The sequence below is a fragment of the Lactuca saligna genome, chromosome 5, assembly GCF_052625555.1.
Source record: "Lactuca saligna cultivar CGN05327 chromosome 5, ASM5262555v1, whole genome shotgun sequence".
In the NCBI taxonomy this organism is placed as follows: Eukaryota; Viridiplantae; Streptophyta; class Magnoliopsida; order Asterales; family Asteraceae; genus Lactuca; species Lactuca saligna.
Window position 1 is genome coordinate 314,039,618 of NC_136421.1, and position 15,393 is coordinate 314,055,010.

General features: G+C 43.6%; 1 protein-coding gene across 1 annotated transcript; it reads left to right on the forward strand.

The window, feature by feature from the left end:
* Positions 1-13,133: 13,133 nt before the first annotated feature.
* LOC145048639 (FCS-Like Zinc finger 8-like) lies at positions 13,134-15,156 on the forward strand. The gene is made up of 2 exons (XM_078997188.1): positions 13,134-14,156; positions 14,825-15,156. The coding sequence occupies exons 1-2, from the start codon at positions 13,489-13,491 to the stop codon at positions 14,898-14,900; spliced, it is 744 nt and encodes a 247-aa protein (XP_078853314.1). The 5' UTR covers positions 13,134-13,488; the 3' UTR covers positions 14,901-15,156.
* The last annotated feature ends 237 nt before the right edge of the window (positions 15,157-15,393 follow it).

Below are 15,393 nucleotides of genomic sequence, written 5' to 3' on the forward strand. Positions count from 1 at the left end.
GACTCCCTTTGAAGTTGATCATTGTTATAGCTCCGTATGGAATTGGAGGAAATGGTCCCATGCATGCATGGCATGCATGCAAGCATTTACTTTTGAAGTCTGGCTGGGTACGCCCAACGAAAGCTGGACGTACGCCCAACGTATAGGAGCGATAAGTTGCGGGTGGCCGGGTGAGTACGCCTAGCGTACCAAGGAGGTACGCCCAATGTACTCTCATAAACCCCAAACCCTATTTTAGGGTCAGCCACTATATAAGGAACATGTTGGTTCACCCCTTAGCCTCCTTATGCTCATCTTCAACCTTAGAGAAACCCTAGATCTCGTGTTCTCTCCTTTATTGGGTGTGTTTGATCTTGGAAAACTCTTTTTGGCAAAAGAAAGGCTTGAAGGAGAAAAGAGAAGTTGTCAAAGAAGAAGAAGAATGTGTGGAGCTTGTAGATCTGAAGAGATACCATCCTTTGGAGCTTGTTTGAGGTATAAAGCTTGTTGCTTGACCGTCATATTGTATAGATCTATGTATTTTGAAGCTTTGTCACCATTATTGTCCCAAAAGTCCTCACCTTGTTGCATATTTTGATTTGGTCAAGATTATCTGTCCTTTCAGACCTTTGGAGAGGTCTTGAGTGAGAAAAATGAGGTCCCAAGGGCTGTAGTTGTCCCATGTGTGAGATATATAGGTCTTAATGGATTAAGACCTTGGATTAAGAGCTTAAGGACGTCCCAAGTGATAAAGTCTGAGACTTTATGAATTATAATCATATTTGGCCTATGGATCTGAAGTTTGGGCTTAAGAGCTTAAGCCATTAAGAGGTTAAAAGGACTTATTGAGCATTGTAGTTACACTCCGTGTAACCTCTGTGTATGCCCCGCGTAGCGGGCCAAAGCCTCGATCCTCATTTGCGTTTCATTGCTATACGACCAGCGTACCAAGGAGGGTACGCCCAGCGTACTCCTCCTGTTGGACTTGTATTTTTGGGCTTTGAGTTTGGGCCGTTGATGGACAATTGGTTATTGGGCCAAGTCTGGGAATTTATGGATAGAGTATTTTGGGCCCAATTATTGTTATGGACATTGGTTCTAGGCCCATTTGGTGAAGTGGGCCCAATTTGGTAAATTGGGCCAATGTTGGACTTTGTATGAGATTTGGACTTTGGTCTTGGCCCGATAAGTGGAAGTATGATTGACCTAATGCTTATTTTGTTATGATGGTTAGTTCGGAATTTGCGGTGAGTTGGTGGTTCGAGAGTCTGCTTCTTCAGTTCAGAGTATCGACATTCGCGAGGTGAGTTATCCTCACTATATCGACAGGGTCTAAGGCACCAAGGTCGGCCCTTTATTGGATTGAGATTCGGATATGGTTGTTATGCTATTGCTTTGATATGTCTGCATCCTGGTAGCTAGGATGGTATATGCTAGAGACCTGGTTAAGGTCGATTTCCCGATATGTGGAGTGATGTTATGCTAGTGACCGATTAGGTCGGTATCCTGGTTAGGGTAATGATATGTTACGTGATCTGCTTGATTGGTTTGTGGACTATGAACTGTTATATGATTGTATGTTATGTGCACATGGTTGTTTGGACTAGAGTTGGGTTGAGGAGGGTCCTGCTTTGTGCTGTAGGCCAAGATACCCAGGACGGACCGGTTGTTCTGAAGGCCCAGCGAGCGGTCCGGATAGGCTGTAGGCCCCACGAGGGTGACCAGACGTGTCGAGGCTCGGAGAGTGGACCAGGCCGACTGAAGGCCCGATGCGGGCGGACCAGTCATACTGTAGACTCAGACAGTCGACCAGGTGGGTTGAAGGCCCGGTGCGGGCGGACCAACCACACTGCAGACTCGAAGGACATGACTAGACACGGAGGGTGGACTAAAGGCCGATACGGCGGACCAGTCACACAGTAGACCCGATATGCATGGCTGTTCTATGTTCTGTTATGTTATGCATGCTATTTATGTTATGGGCCGGAAGGCAATATGTTATGGGCCGGAAGGCAATATGTTTTGGACCGGAAGGTCGTAGCCTGGAAGGGCATATATGTGGTTGGTATATTGGGGGTATCTCACTAAGCTTTCGGGATTACAGTTGTTGTTTAAATGTTTTTCAGGTTCTTCAGGAGACCGTGGCAAAGCAAAGGCATGATCGTACCGCTCCTCGTGTTTATGTTTATGACATGATTCTGGGAATACTCTGATGATAAATGTATTGAAAACCTTTTTGTAATAACGTTATTAAAATGGATTGTTTTTGAAAAGTTTAAATTGTGTTGAAATTTTTGGTCGTTACAAGTTGGTATCAGAGCCTTGGTTTGAGTGAATTGGAGGAACATTTGTGTGAATCCAGTCTCAAATCAAGGAGAGTTTTCAAAAAGAGAATTTCAAATCGTTTTCAAATTAAGTAAAAAGAGGACGCGGAGGTACGATCAGCCGAAGCCAGTAAGTAACCCCAAAATACCATACATGATAAGTGTTTTCGAGCTTTGATAGAACAGCATGCTAGTACTAGGCTAGGGATCTTCATGATTTCATGATAATGTTACATGTTTTATGATGCCTGCTAGCCTAGGGTTTCCCTCTGTATGAGATTTCCAGTGTTCCTCTAAGAGTGAGGATCGAGCGCTCGCTATGTATATTTGTCACTAGGGTGTTGTGGTAGTACTTCATACAAATATGGGTAAGTGTGGAAGGTAGTATGGGCCCGTACTACTGAAAGCACATGACCCATACGCGTATCAGGGAAACCATGACCTCTAGGATTGGGTTGAGAGTTGGTTCCCGGGATAGTGGGAAGTGTTTGAGGTTTTGTGGTTTATTTTCAATATGGAGATTTCGAGACATGCTGGGAGTAGATCTGGGTCAGGATCGGGTGCAGGGGAGGGAGTTCCAGACGGGTCAGTACTGCCCGAGGTTATCGGTTAGATGAGTACGCGCGAGTTGGATGCGAGGATTCGTGAGATCCTTCATGATGAGGTTGTTGCATTGTTCCGGGCCGAGCTGCTGGAACTGTTTGGGTCGATCAAGACCGCCATGGTGGAGTATTTTGATGAGCGCTATGCGACTCTCACTGAGACGGCTGTCGTGGCAGCTACAGCGGCTGTAGCAGCGGCAGGGGGAGGAGCTAGTAGAGGTTTTCAGTATCGGGACTTCGATAATACGAAGCCTCCCACCTTTGATGGAGTTCAGGATCCGATCATTGCTATGAGATGGTTATCAGACGTGGAGGGGTGTTTCTTCACGTGTTCATGTGTAACATCCTGGAATCGCAAGAGTAGAGTTGAAGGGCTAAAAGTGTAAGTTTCGGAGGGTGACTCAGCGAGTCCATGGATAGAATCGACGAGTCAGGTCGCGACTATGGTCGCGTATCAAGTGGCCTACTCGGCGAGTCCAAAGATGGACTCGGCGAGTAGGTGCTGTGTGAAGAAAACCCTAATTTTCGGGGTTGAGCTCTATATAAAGATCATTATGCCCCTCCACAGCCTCCCCTATTCCCCCCTTGAGTCCCAGAAACCCTAATTTCGTGGAGAGCCCCATTGTTGAGCAAATTAGAGCTTGGAGAGGTTTTGGTTGAAGAAATCTTGAAGGAGAAGTGGATTGGATCAAAGGGCTTTGCTTGGATTCGAGTTTCATTGCTGTTGAGGCATCCTTTGGAGGTAATACTTTCGTTCTTGGGCTGTGTTTTCCTAGTTTCTCATTTTGGGGTTGTGTGGGGAGCTTGGTTGTGTGGCATCTTGATGTTTGGAGGATGGATCTGAGGTTGCTACCTCAGATCTGGAGTGGAGAAGATCTTAAGAGCATTAAAGCCCCGGTTCTTGTGTTGTTAATGGAGCTATCATATCCCAAACCTTGGTTCTAAGGTGAATAAGGCCTAGATCTCTTTAGATTCACGTAAAGTTTGCCATTTTACATGATGGATGGATTGTAGGAGGCTGGATCTATGTTTTGGATCAATTGCATGGCCTGAGATGCTTCTATATGGATTCAGACCGGTAGTACTCGACGAGTCACATGGGTGGACTCGACGAGTTGCTTGAAGATGGCCTGGAACTCGGCGAGTTGGAAGAACAACTCGGCGAGTAGGTTGAAGATAGCCTTGGACTCGACGAGTCTGTTCTTGGACTCGGCGAGTCTTGTCGAGGAGTCCCAATATTTATAGTTGAGTCGATGAATCGGTGAGTCAGGGGATGACTCGGTGAGTTGGGTGCGAGTGGACTCAGAGTTGTTGGACTCGACGAGTCTTGGGGTGACTCGGCGAGTTGGGTCGCTGATTGAGGGAAGTTCTGAGCTTAAGGACTCGGCGAGTCATCGGGTTGACTCGGCAGGTAGGGTCAGTCAGGGGTTGACCAGTTGTCTTCCAAGGGTATTTATTAAGTTGTATGTTTTGATGTTCAGTGGAGGAGTTCGTGTCAGAGTTCGGAGTAGCGGGATCTTATCCTTTCAGCCAGCAGTTTCGAGGTGAGTTATCCTCACTATATCAACAGGGTCTAAGGCACCAAGGCCGGCCCTTTATTGGATTGAGATTCGGATATGGTTATTATGTTATTGTTTGATGTGTCTGCATCCTGGTAGCTAGGATGGTACATGCTAGGAGACCTTGTTAAGGTCAGTTTCCTGATATATAGAGTGATGCTATGCTAGTGACCGGTTAGGTCGGTAACCTGGTTAGGGTAATGATATGCTATGTGATCTGCTTGCTCGGTTTGTTGACTACGACTGTTATATGATGGTATGTTTGTGCACATGGTTGTTTGGACTGGAGATGGGTTGAGGCGGGTCCTGCTTTGTGCTATAGGCCAAGATACCCAGGGCGGACCGGTTATTTCGAAGGCCCAGCGAGCGGTCCGGATAGACTGTAGGCCCCACGAGGGCGGACCAAACGTGTCGAGGCTCGGAGAATGGACCAGGCCGACTGAAGGCCCGATGTGGGCAGACCAGTCACACTGTAGACTCAGAGAGTGGACCAGGTGGGTTGAAGGCCCGATGCGGGCGGACCAACCCCACTGTAGACTCGAAGGACATGACTAGACCTGGAGGATGGATCCGATGGACTGAAGGCCCGATAAGGCGGACCAGTCACACAGTAGACCCGATATGCATGGCTGTTCTATGTTCTGTTATGTTATGTATGTTTATATGTTTTGGACCGGAAGGTCGCAGCCTGGAAGGGCGTATACGTCGTTGGTATTTTGGGGGTATCTCACTAAGCTTTCGGGCTTACAGTTGTGGTTTAATGTTTTTCAGGTTCTTCAGGAGACTGTGGCAAGGCGAAGGCGCGATCGTACCGCTCCTCATGATTTTGTAGCAATGTGATTCTGGGAATACTCTAAATGATTTGTATTGAAAACCTTTTTGTAAACAATTTAATGAAAATCGGGTTATTTTGAAAAATTTAAATTGGTTGTATTTTTCGGATGTTACATCATGCCCTGCTGATTAGAGGGTGAGGTGTGCTCTGAACCTGTTAAGGCTCGGGGTAAAGGATTGGTGGAGATTGACCACGGGGTCATACTCGGATGCGCAGAGGGCTGCGGTTTCATGGGATCAGTTCAAAGAGATGTTCAGCACTCGTTATGTTCCACAAGTCGAGAGGGAGAGGTTGACTCAGGAGTTCCTTGAGCTGAAGTAGGATTCGGAGTCGGTGATGGAAATCACCAGGATGTTTACTGAGAGGGTGATGTTTTGCCCTGAGTTCGCTTTGGAGCAGGCTTAGATGTCCCGATATCTGAGTATGGTAAAGAGAGACATCAGACAGTTTGTGTCCGCGCAAAGATGCGAGACCTTGTTGGAGTTGCAGGAGGCCGCCAGGCGGCGTGAGTTAGAGATTGAGTTGCAGTTGCGTGAGCTGAGGCAAGCTCCGGTGCAGTCGCAGCCGGCGACGAAACGGTCTAAGATTGTTGATTCCAGGATGGGAGATCAGGGCAGCCACGTTTGTGGAAAGTATGGGAGGGGTCACACCGGAGTTTTGTCGGTCCGGTGGTGCATGCTGCAAGTGCGGAAAGGAGGGGCATTATGCGAGGGATTGTCGGCAGTCAGTGCCGGTTCGGGATTTGAGAATTTTTTATCATTGTCATCAAGTTGGGCACTTGAGGGTCAACTGCCCACAACTTGTTGCAGGATCGATGCAGGCTCCAGTACCGACCACTTTGAGGATCACAGGTGGAGGTCGGGGTGGAGCGGAGCAACCAAGGGCCTAGGGCCGTGCTTTTCAGCTTTCAGCAGAGGAGGTCAGAGCAGTGCCGGATGCAGCTGCGGCTATGTTCCTTTCTTGATATCTTGTTATCTTGTGATTATTGTGGTGTGTTATTCTTTGTTGGTCATGTTGTATGGGTTTTTTTCATTTTGGTATCCGTTGTTCCTTGAGGGTTTGGTATGGTTATGGGTTAGTGTTTCGGGTTTTCGCTGGTTATCATTTGTGAAGGTATTAGTGGATACAACGTTGGTTTGAATGTCGGGTAGCATCTGCAGTCTGAGGAGTGGATAATTGAAGATCGGGTTCCTTTCGAGCGGGATGATCAGTGTGGAAATGTGTTTTTGCGAAGGTTGCTAATGCTAGTGGGAATCAGTCCGCGTGTAAGTGTTGGGTTTTGTGCAATGTTATTTTGGGAAGTCAGTGATAGCGACCGGTGGTTGATAGTCAGTGCCCTAAGTGGGGGAGAAGTGGAAATTATCCGGATGATCGATAGGCTTGATAGATTGTTTAGCTGCTTGGGATTTGGCGGTATTTATTTTAGCCGAGAGCAGGCTGGTATGGGTGAGTAGCAGGCGTGCGGGGCGGGATACAGACCTATGGCATTGATTGTGAAGGGCCTGGGATTAGGCTGGGATCGAGTATGTATGATGGAGATAGAGTTCGGAACCCCTAGAGGGCTAGAACAGTATGCATGGGAGGATTTCCCGGAGAGATAACTTGGAATGATGAATGCTAGTTGAGCGGTCCAGATAGACTGAAGGCCGGTAGGCGTACCAGTCAGGCCGAAGGCTCGGGGGATGGTCCAGCCAGACTGAAGGCCCTGGAGGGCGGCCCAGATTGGCTGAAGGTTTTGAGAGTGGTCCAGATTGACTGAAGACCTGGTGAGGTGGTCGAGTCATGCTGAAGACTCTGCAGGTATTATCGGATCGGTTCGAGGAAATGGGTTGGGTATGTTGTGATGTGTTAGCATTAGAAGGTCTGGCCCCGGGTATTGATTGTGATTAGTGAAGGTGGTGCATGGACTTGAGAGTCCTTGCGAGCAGGTTCAGGACATGTATGTCGCATGGTTAGTGGTCATGCTAAGGGAATGTAAATCCACGGAAGTGGAAGTAGCAGCACATGGTTATGATGGGAGTGGCCCAATTATGGTCATTGAGCAGCGAGATTACGGCAGTGGTATGGGAGCACATCCGGGTTGGATGGTTGCTGAGGCTCGGCAGGAATGCATGGATGGAATTTCGGAATTCCAGATAGATTTGTTTATGTGGTGAAAATGCATCCGGAAGGGTGTTTAGAAGTGTCAGCAGTGTATCGGGGTTTTCCTAACCCGAGGACACTAGAGCCAGTTTAGTGCGGCTATAAGATTGCGGTGGAGAACTCGTGGGAGTTGCTCTAGGGTTGAAGCTTGTGTCATCCTATCAGCAAGAAAGATAAAGTTGGGTGTCAAATTTCGATGGTTGAGTCTTGGTTAGCCTGGTTCGGTGAATGCCAGGCGGTGCATTGCAGGGATAGTTTCGGAGTACAGTTGTCGCAGGCTTCGAGGACGAAGTCTAATTTAAGTGGGGGAGAATTGTAACACCCCGTTCTTTAAGTATTTAATTATGAGTCCCTGAGATTTAAGAGGAAGGGTAATTCTGGTCCTTTTACGAGAAATGAGTTTCATCCGAGAAGGTTTCCGGCTGCGTATGTGTTAGAAGCATTGGGCTTCTCGTCACTCTCGTATGTATGGATGAGAATTTGGTCCGAAAACCCGAACCGAACCGAAAACCGAACCGAATTAGAACCGAATAAGCAATTCGATTCGGTTTTCGGGTATCTATATAAGGCTTATTCGGTTTTCGGGTTATTCGGTCCGGGTTACCCGAATAAGGGCTTATTCGGTCCAAAAGGACCGAACCAAATATGAAAATTCACATTTTTTTCCCCTTGCACGATTGCTTATTCAGTCTTGTGTTCTATCGATCGTCACCCAAAATACCCACGTAATACACCATAAAAAATCAACGAAATCGATATTCGATCATCCGGTAGCGTATTACACCAAATCAACAGTACACCAAATCGACGACATTACTCTTTGATCGTCTCCTCATCCTCGTTTTCTAGTTTCTATTGTGATCAAACTCCATTCAAGTAATGGAAAATTGGGTTCCAAATCAAGAAACTCAAGTAAGTATTTGTATCTTAATCTACTACTCAATCTTTCAATGTGTTATTTGTAAATGTAATTTGGGTTATTTGGGTTATTCGGGTTATTTTGCTTCTTAATCATCTTGTACATGTTATTTGGGTTATTCGGGTCGGAACCGAACCGAACCGAATAATACCCGAACCGAACCGAACCCATATTGCTTATTTGGTTCGGTTTTCGGTTCATACAATTACCCTTATTCGGTTTTTGGTTTATTCGGGTTCGGGTCGGTTCGGTTCGGTTCCGACCCGAATAACATCCCTACTCGTATAAATGATAAGTTAATTGGGAGCGGGTTTAGATTAGAGGAGTTGCGGTGTTTTGAAGTTGATCATTGTTATAGCTCCGTGTGGAATTGGAGGAAATGGTCCCATGCATGCAAGCATTTACTTTTGATGTCTGGCTGGGTACGCCCAGCGAAAGCTGGACGTACGCCCAACGTATGAGAGCGATAAGTTGCGGGTGGCCGGGTGAGTACGCCCAGCGTACCAGGGAGGTACGCCCAACGTACTCTCAGAAACCCCAAACCCTATTTTAGGGTCAGCCACTATATAAGGAACATGTTGGTTCACCCCTTAGCCTCCTTATGCTCATCTTCAACCTCAGAGAAACCTTAGATCTCGTGTTCTCTCCTTTATTGGGTGTGTTTGATCTTGGAAAACTCTTTTTGGCAAAAGAAAGGCTTGAAGGAGAAAAGAGAAGTTGTCAAAGAAGAAGAAGAACGTGTGGAGCTTGTAGATCTGAAGAGATATCATCCTTTGGAGCTTGTTTGAGGTATAAAGCTTCTTACTTGACCTTCATATTGTATAGATCTATGTATTTTGAAGCTTTGTCACCATTCTTGTCCCAAAAGTCCTCACCTTGTTGCATATTTCGATTTGGTCAAGATTATATGTCCTTTCAGACCTTTGGAGAGGTCTTGAGTGAGAAAAATGAGGTCCCAAGGGCTGTAGTTGTCCCATGTGTGAGATATATAGGTCTTAATGGATTAAGACCTTGGATTAAGAGCTTAAGGACATCCCAAGTGATAAAGTATGAGACTTTATGAATTATAATCATATTTGGCCTATGGATCTGAAGTTTGGGCTGAAGAGCTTAACCCATTAAGAGGTTAAAAGGACTTATTGAGCATTGTAGTTATGCCCCGCGTAACCTCTGTGTACGCCCCGCGTAGCGGGCCAAAGCCCCGATCCTCATTTGCGTTTCATTGCTATACGCCCAGCGTACCAAGGAGGGTACGCCCAACATACTCCTCCTGTTGGACTTGTATTTTTGGGCTTTGAGTTTGGGCCGTTGATGGACAATTGGTTATTAGGCCAAGTTTGAGAATTTATGGATAGAGTATTTTGGGCCCAATTATTGTTATGGACATTGGTTCTAGGCCCATTTGGTGAAGTGGGCCCAATTGGTAAATTGGGCCAATGTTGGACTTTGTATGAGATTTGGACTTTGGTCTCGGCCCGATAAGTGGAAGTATGATTGACTTAATGCTTATTTTGTTATGATGGTTAGTTCGGGATTTGCGGTGAGTTGGTGGTTCGAGAGTCTGCTTCTTCAGTTCAGAGTATCGGCATTCGCGAGGTGAGTTATCCCCACTATATCGACAGGGTCTAAGGCACCAAGGCCGGCCCTTTATTGGATTGAGATTCAGATATGGTTGTTATGCTATTGCTTTGATATGTCTGCATCCTGGTAGCTAGGATGGTATATGCTAGAGACCTGGTAAAGGTCGATTTCCCGATATGTAGAGTGATGCTATGTTAGTGACCGGTTAGGTCGGTATCCTGGTTAGGGTAATGATATGTTACGTGATCTGCTTGATCGGTTTGTAGACTATGAATTGTTATATGATTGTATGTTATGTGCACATGGTTGTTTGGACTGGATTTGGGTTGAAGCGGGTCCTGCTTTGTGCTGTAGGCCAAGATACCCAGGGCGGACCGGTTGTTCCAAAGGCCCAGCGAGCGGTCCGGATAGGCTGTAGGCCCTACGAGGGCGGACCAGACGTGCCGAGGCTCGGAGAGTGGACCAGGCCGACTGAAGGCCCGATGCGGGCGGACCAGTCATACTGTAGACTCAGACAGTGGACCAGGTGGGTTGAAGGCCCGGTGCGGGCGGACCAACCACACTGCAGACTCAAAGGACATGACTAGACACGGAAGGTGGACTGAAGGCCGATACGGCGGACCAGTCACACAGTAGACCCGATATGCATGGTTGTTTTATGTTCTGTTATGTTATGTATGCTATTTACGTTATGGACCGGAAGACAATATGTTATTTGTCGGAAGGCAATATGTTTTGGACTTGAAGGTCGTAGCCTGGAAGGGTGTATATGTGGTTGGTATATTGGGGGTATCTCACTAAGCTTTCGGGCTTACAGTTGTGGTTTAAATGTTTTTCAGGTTCTTCAGGAGACCGTGGTAAAGCGAAGGCGTGATCGTACCACTCCTCGTGTTTATGTTTATGACATGATTCTAGGAATACTCTGATGATAAATGTATTGAAAACTTTTTTGTAATAACGTTATTAAAATGGATTGTTTTTGAAAAGTTTAAATTGTGTTGAAATTTTGGGTCGTTACATGACAAATACTTGTTCATTTTCGGTCCCGGCATTTCGGACCACATAACTTTTATAAGGAAAATATTGGATTTTTCTTGGTAACACACCACACATTACAAAGAACGATTTCCAAACTCTTTATCTAAAAAGCTTATGAACTCACCAACCTTTGTGTTGACACTTTTTCAAACAACTTGTATTCTCAGGAATTCAGTGAAACAGGAAATCAACAACGTTTTGAGGATGGGACGATAAATCGCAAACAGTTCATTTTGTCATCATAATGTATTTGATTTGAATCATGTAAACATATACTTTGATGTAACTTTTCAATTATTTTTATGATGGTTGTATTTACTTTGAGCACTATTATACTCGTTGTTGTGATACTATACATGAAGTCCTCCACCCCCGGACATTTCCGCCATCCTTGGTTTGGGGGTGTGACAGTCTCGCACACCCAAATTTCGTGCCTATAAATAGAAGGTAGTGTAGATCCCACTCCGCACACCTTTCTCACTGAATTACTCTCCCTCTGCTCGAAGTTGCTACATTTTGGAGAGGTCCCCCGGAGTCCTGAGCCCAATTCAACGCTACACCAACGGTCTTACACGACAAGGGTGACTTCACGGCTACTTTTCACTATTTTAAAAGTTTTACATATGGGGGGGGGGGGGGGGGGATACATGCTTATCAAAATAAATTTATATCTGTAAATATCAATTGTTATATAAAGCATGAAACCTTAGGATAATGGAGCCATAGAGACTATACCTAATGGTAAGCTATGATATTATGCCTAAGAGTTATGACGTCCGCTAGTCTAGGAAGAGATATTATCTAGATGTTATGATGGCCAATTTCCTAGGATAACATAATACCTTGAAGTAATGTTGGTTAACTATAGAGATATGTAATGTACTTAATCGTTACTTTGTCCAAATATCCTGTTTCAAAATTAACCATTGATGACGTTCCCTAGCAAGCACAGAAGAGTCGCACCGAGCCACGATAGAAAATGATGACGTGCCTCAGCGAGCACGGAAGAGTCACACCCGTCCACGGTAGAAAATGATGATGTGCCTCAGCGAGCACGGAAGAGTCGCACCTGACCACGACAGAAAACACCCCAAGGCGTAGCATGCTAGACCAGCTAAACCAGCGAGATCCAGCGCCCGCTAACGTCCCTAAGAGCAAGGCGTACCCTGCCTGGGTTGCCTTTTGCTCCGGGATAAACATAACGGTCAGGCGACAAGGCATGTGCTCAGAGCACTACCGCCGCAACCAATCATTGGCCCTGACAAATTCAGTAACACGATCCACCAATCAGCGTCCCCGATCCTGTCGGGCCTGACGCACTTGTCTCGTACGGACTAGCAAGGGAGTTCAGTGTAAAATGCTACCCTCGATGCCTTGAGAAGTAAATGATTCTCTTCCAGTTTACTCTCCATTCCAACCAAAATAATACCCACTGACTTGACTGTCCGAGCATTTTTCCGGGAGCTTCTTCCGGAAGACGGCTGACGATTTTTTTCTTATTGTGACCTCGCAGGTTCACCGGAATCGCTTGGCCCGGAGAACGTAGAGTGAAGACCAGGTCATATCATTTGGCGTCATCCGTGGGACTCGAACCCATAATATCCTAATATTAACAGTCGAGAACATTACTCACGAATGTTTGTTTACATTTCAGACTAACCTATGGAATACGCTTTTTAAATTCAGAATATAGCAGATGAAATATTTCAAACAAAACAACTACCAACTATCACCGGTTTCGAACCGATAATAAATACTCCAAAATATGGTATCCAAGTTGTTAGTTAATCAAAATATAAAAAACACTATTTCTTTTTAAAAAAAATCATTTTAATAGTTAGTTTAATGAATTTTCCTATTTGAATTGTACAAAGCTTTACAGTTTACATCATATAGATCATTTTCATCTAACATACCAGGACTCTAGGAGTAAATCAAATTCTTAATCTTAGGAGTAAATCAAATTCTCAATCTTCGAACAGTCGAACTTCCAGAATTTTGATAGCACATACCGAAAACTTTATCACTATTAACTCCAAGAATCCGATTGAAAACAATGATATCTTCGGTTTAGATTATTTTGTACTTCAAATATAAATTTAATTAAATATCAAGTCTCTCTCTCTCTCTCTCTCTCTCTCTCTCTCTCTCTTCCTTAGCTCTCTTTTTAAAAAGCCTTCAAAAAACCATTTCAGTTCTCACCTAAACAAAACCATCTTTCTCTCCCTCAATCTCGAAAAATGTTCATAATAGCGATGTCTCCAAAGAAGAGTGTCCTTTAGATCAAACTCACAAAGTTTTTCCCTAACTTCATTGATCATACCCCCAAATTTCTTGATCGAATGGGTAGATTAAATCACAAAAAATCCAATCTAAATTTCGTCACAAACACTTGGGTTTTAATACGTATCACTTCTTGTTTTTCTTGAAATCGCCATGGAAGTTACTGAAATCTTTCTTTCTTTTTTTCAATTTTAATTTTGATTCCGAGATCTTGGACAAGTCGATCATGGCGGATCAAAGACCCATTTCTTCTTTCCTTCCTTCACCACGGTTTTTTAATGGCTTCTTCTCCCCTAAAACCCTGCAAGACTCACAACCATCACCCACTTCGATTCTCGACGCCAACAAAAATTCTGTCAACAACCCATTTGAAAACAACAAAAATCGAATCAAACCCATGAAAATCTTCGAGGAAATCAAAAACCCATCTGAGAAATTCGATCATGAAGGTATTGCGTTAGCACTAATTGATGAACAACCCAGTGAAACCATTTTTAAACCCAATACTATTAATCGTAAAGTTTTGTTCGCATCAAATCTCAAGATTCAGATTCCTGATTCTCCCGGCGATTACGGGATCAAGACACGTAGTTCTCAGTTTTCCGGTACACCGGCGTCAACGCCGACGGGGTTCGGGTCGCCCCGAGGATTTACCCGTCAGCTTTCTTTGAGGGAAATGGAGCTTTCAGAGGAGTATACCCGAGTGATTTCTCATGGCCCGAACCCGAAAACGACCCATATTTATGATAATTGTGTTGTGGAGAGTTGTTGTGGGGTAATCGGGTCGACCCATTTGAAGAAGCCTGGTCCGAAACCGCCATGTGAGAGTTTTTTAAGCCTTTGTCATACCTGCAAAAAGAATCTTGAAGAAGACGCTGATATCTATATTTACAGGTTAGTCCCAATTCCCAAGTATTTAATACTTTTAAAGTCTAATATATTTTTTATTGATTAAAACTTGCATAAAAAACCGGTAAAATTATTTTATATAATTACAAAACAGTTTTTTTTTTTTAAGATTTGTGTTGAGTTTGCATATATCTTTTTAGGTTCAGATAAAGTGAATTATTGCATATGTTATCATCCAACTGGTAGCTGATTTGACTATTTAAAAGCACTTTAGATGGTTATGGTTTTGTCAAAAGTAAATTAAATTCAAGGTAGCAAGCTCTAAATTAAAGAGTTGTACAAAAATTATTATGAAAATGTAAAATTAGCCAACTATTTTATCTTTACGAATGTGATTATCATATTCAATTTTGATTCTTAAACTCTTAACAGTTATTTGAAAAGTAGATGCAAACAAAGAAACTATGGGTAATTGGCTAATTGCATGAATAAGATGTTATTGATATACTTATGAAAATTGACAAGCTCGTTTATTTTTTTGTCGTTTTAGAAAGATTTAGGAAATCACATGAGGAATATTTGTTTTCTGTTTTGACCAATCACCTGACAATTTATTAGAAAATATCATAATACATAAATGTAAGATTCAATTTTTTTTATGTAATTTGGCTTAAATACCACTTTATCTTTAATGTAATGGGATAATGTTACAGGGGTGAGAAGGCTTTTTGTAGTGAAGAATGCAGATGCCAAGAAATGGTTTTGGATGGGTTGTTGATGAACTCATAATATAATTATTATTGAAATGGCTATTTTTTTGTTTTTTCTTGTATTTGTGTTGAAGTCCTAATAGTATTGAGGTAAGGTGGGGATTTTAATATGTTTGGTATGATTTGATTGGATTGGATTGTAATGTTTAGCAAGTAGATCGGATGATTATTGGGTGTTTGCTTGTTTTTGATTTTTATTTTTAGTTTTTTGTTTTACCATTCCACTATCCTTGTAATTATTTTGTAGACAAAGAAAAGGAAAAGGAGTTTGGTGATGATGTTATTTTGGAACTGTGTGTTATATGATTGATTTGAAGCAACTAGTGTCGTTTAATTACACCTTTTTTTATGGATAATCAAAAAATAATATATAATCATATAATACCATTTACTAATGATTTAGATAATTTTTTATGATATAAAATTAATAAATCGGTGGTGACTCCATTTCAGTAGAAACAATGTTTTAAAATCCGAGTTTTTAGTTGTGATGATCGGTTTACAGGTCAACC

Bases quoted from the DNA above. Each gene is read 5' to 3' on its own strand.
- LOC145048639 (XM_078997188.1), top strand. From the start codon at position 13,489: ATGGCGGATCAAAGACCCATTTCTTCTTTCCTTCCTTCACCACGGTTT. The intron at 14,157-14,824 runs GTTAGTCCCAAT...ATAATGTTACAG, and splicing joins GCTGATATCTATATTTACAG to GGGTGAGAAGGCTTTTTGTA.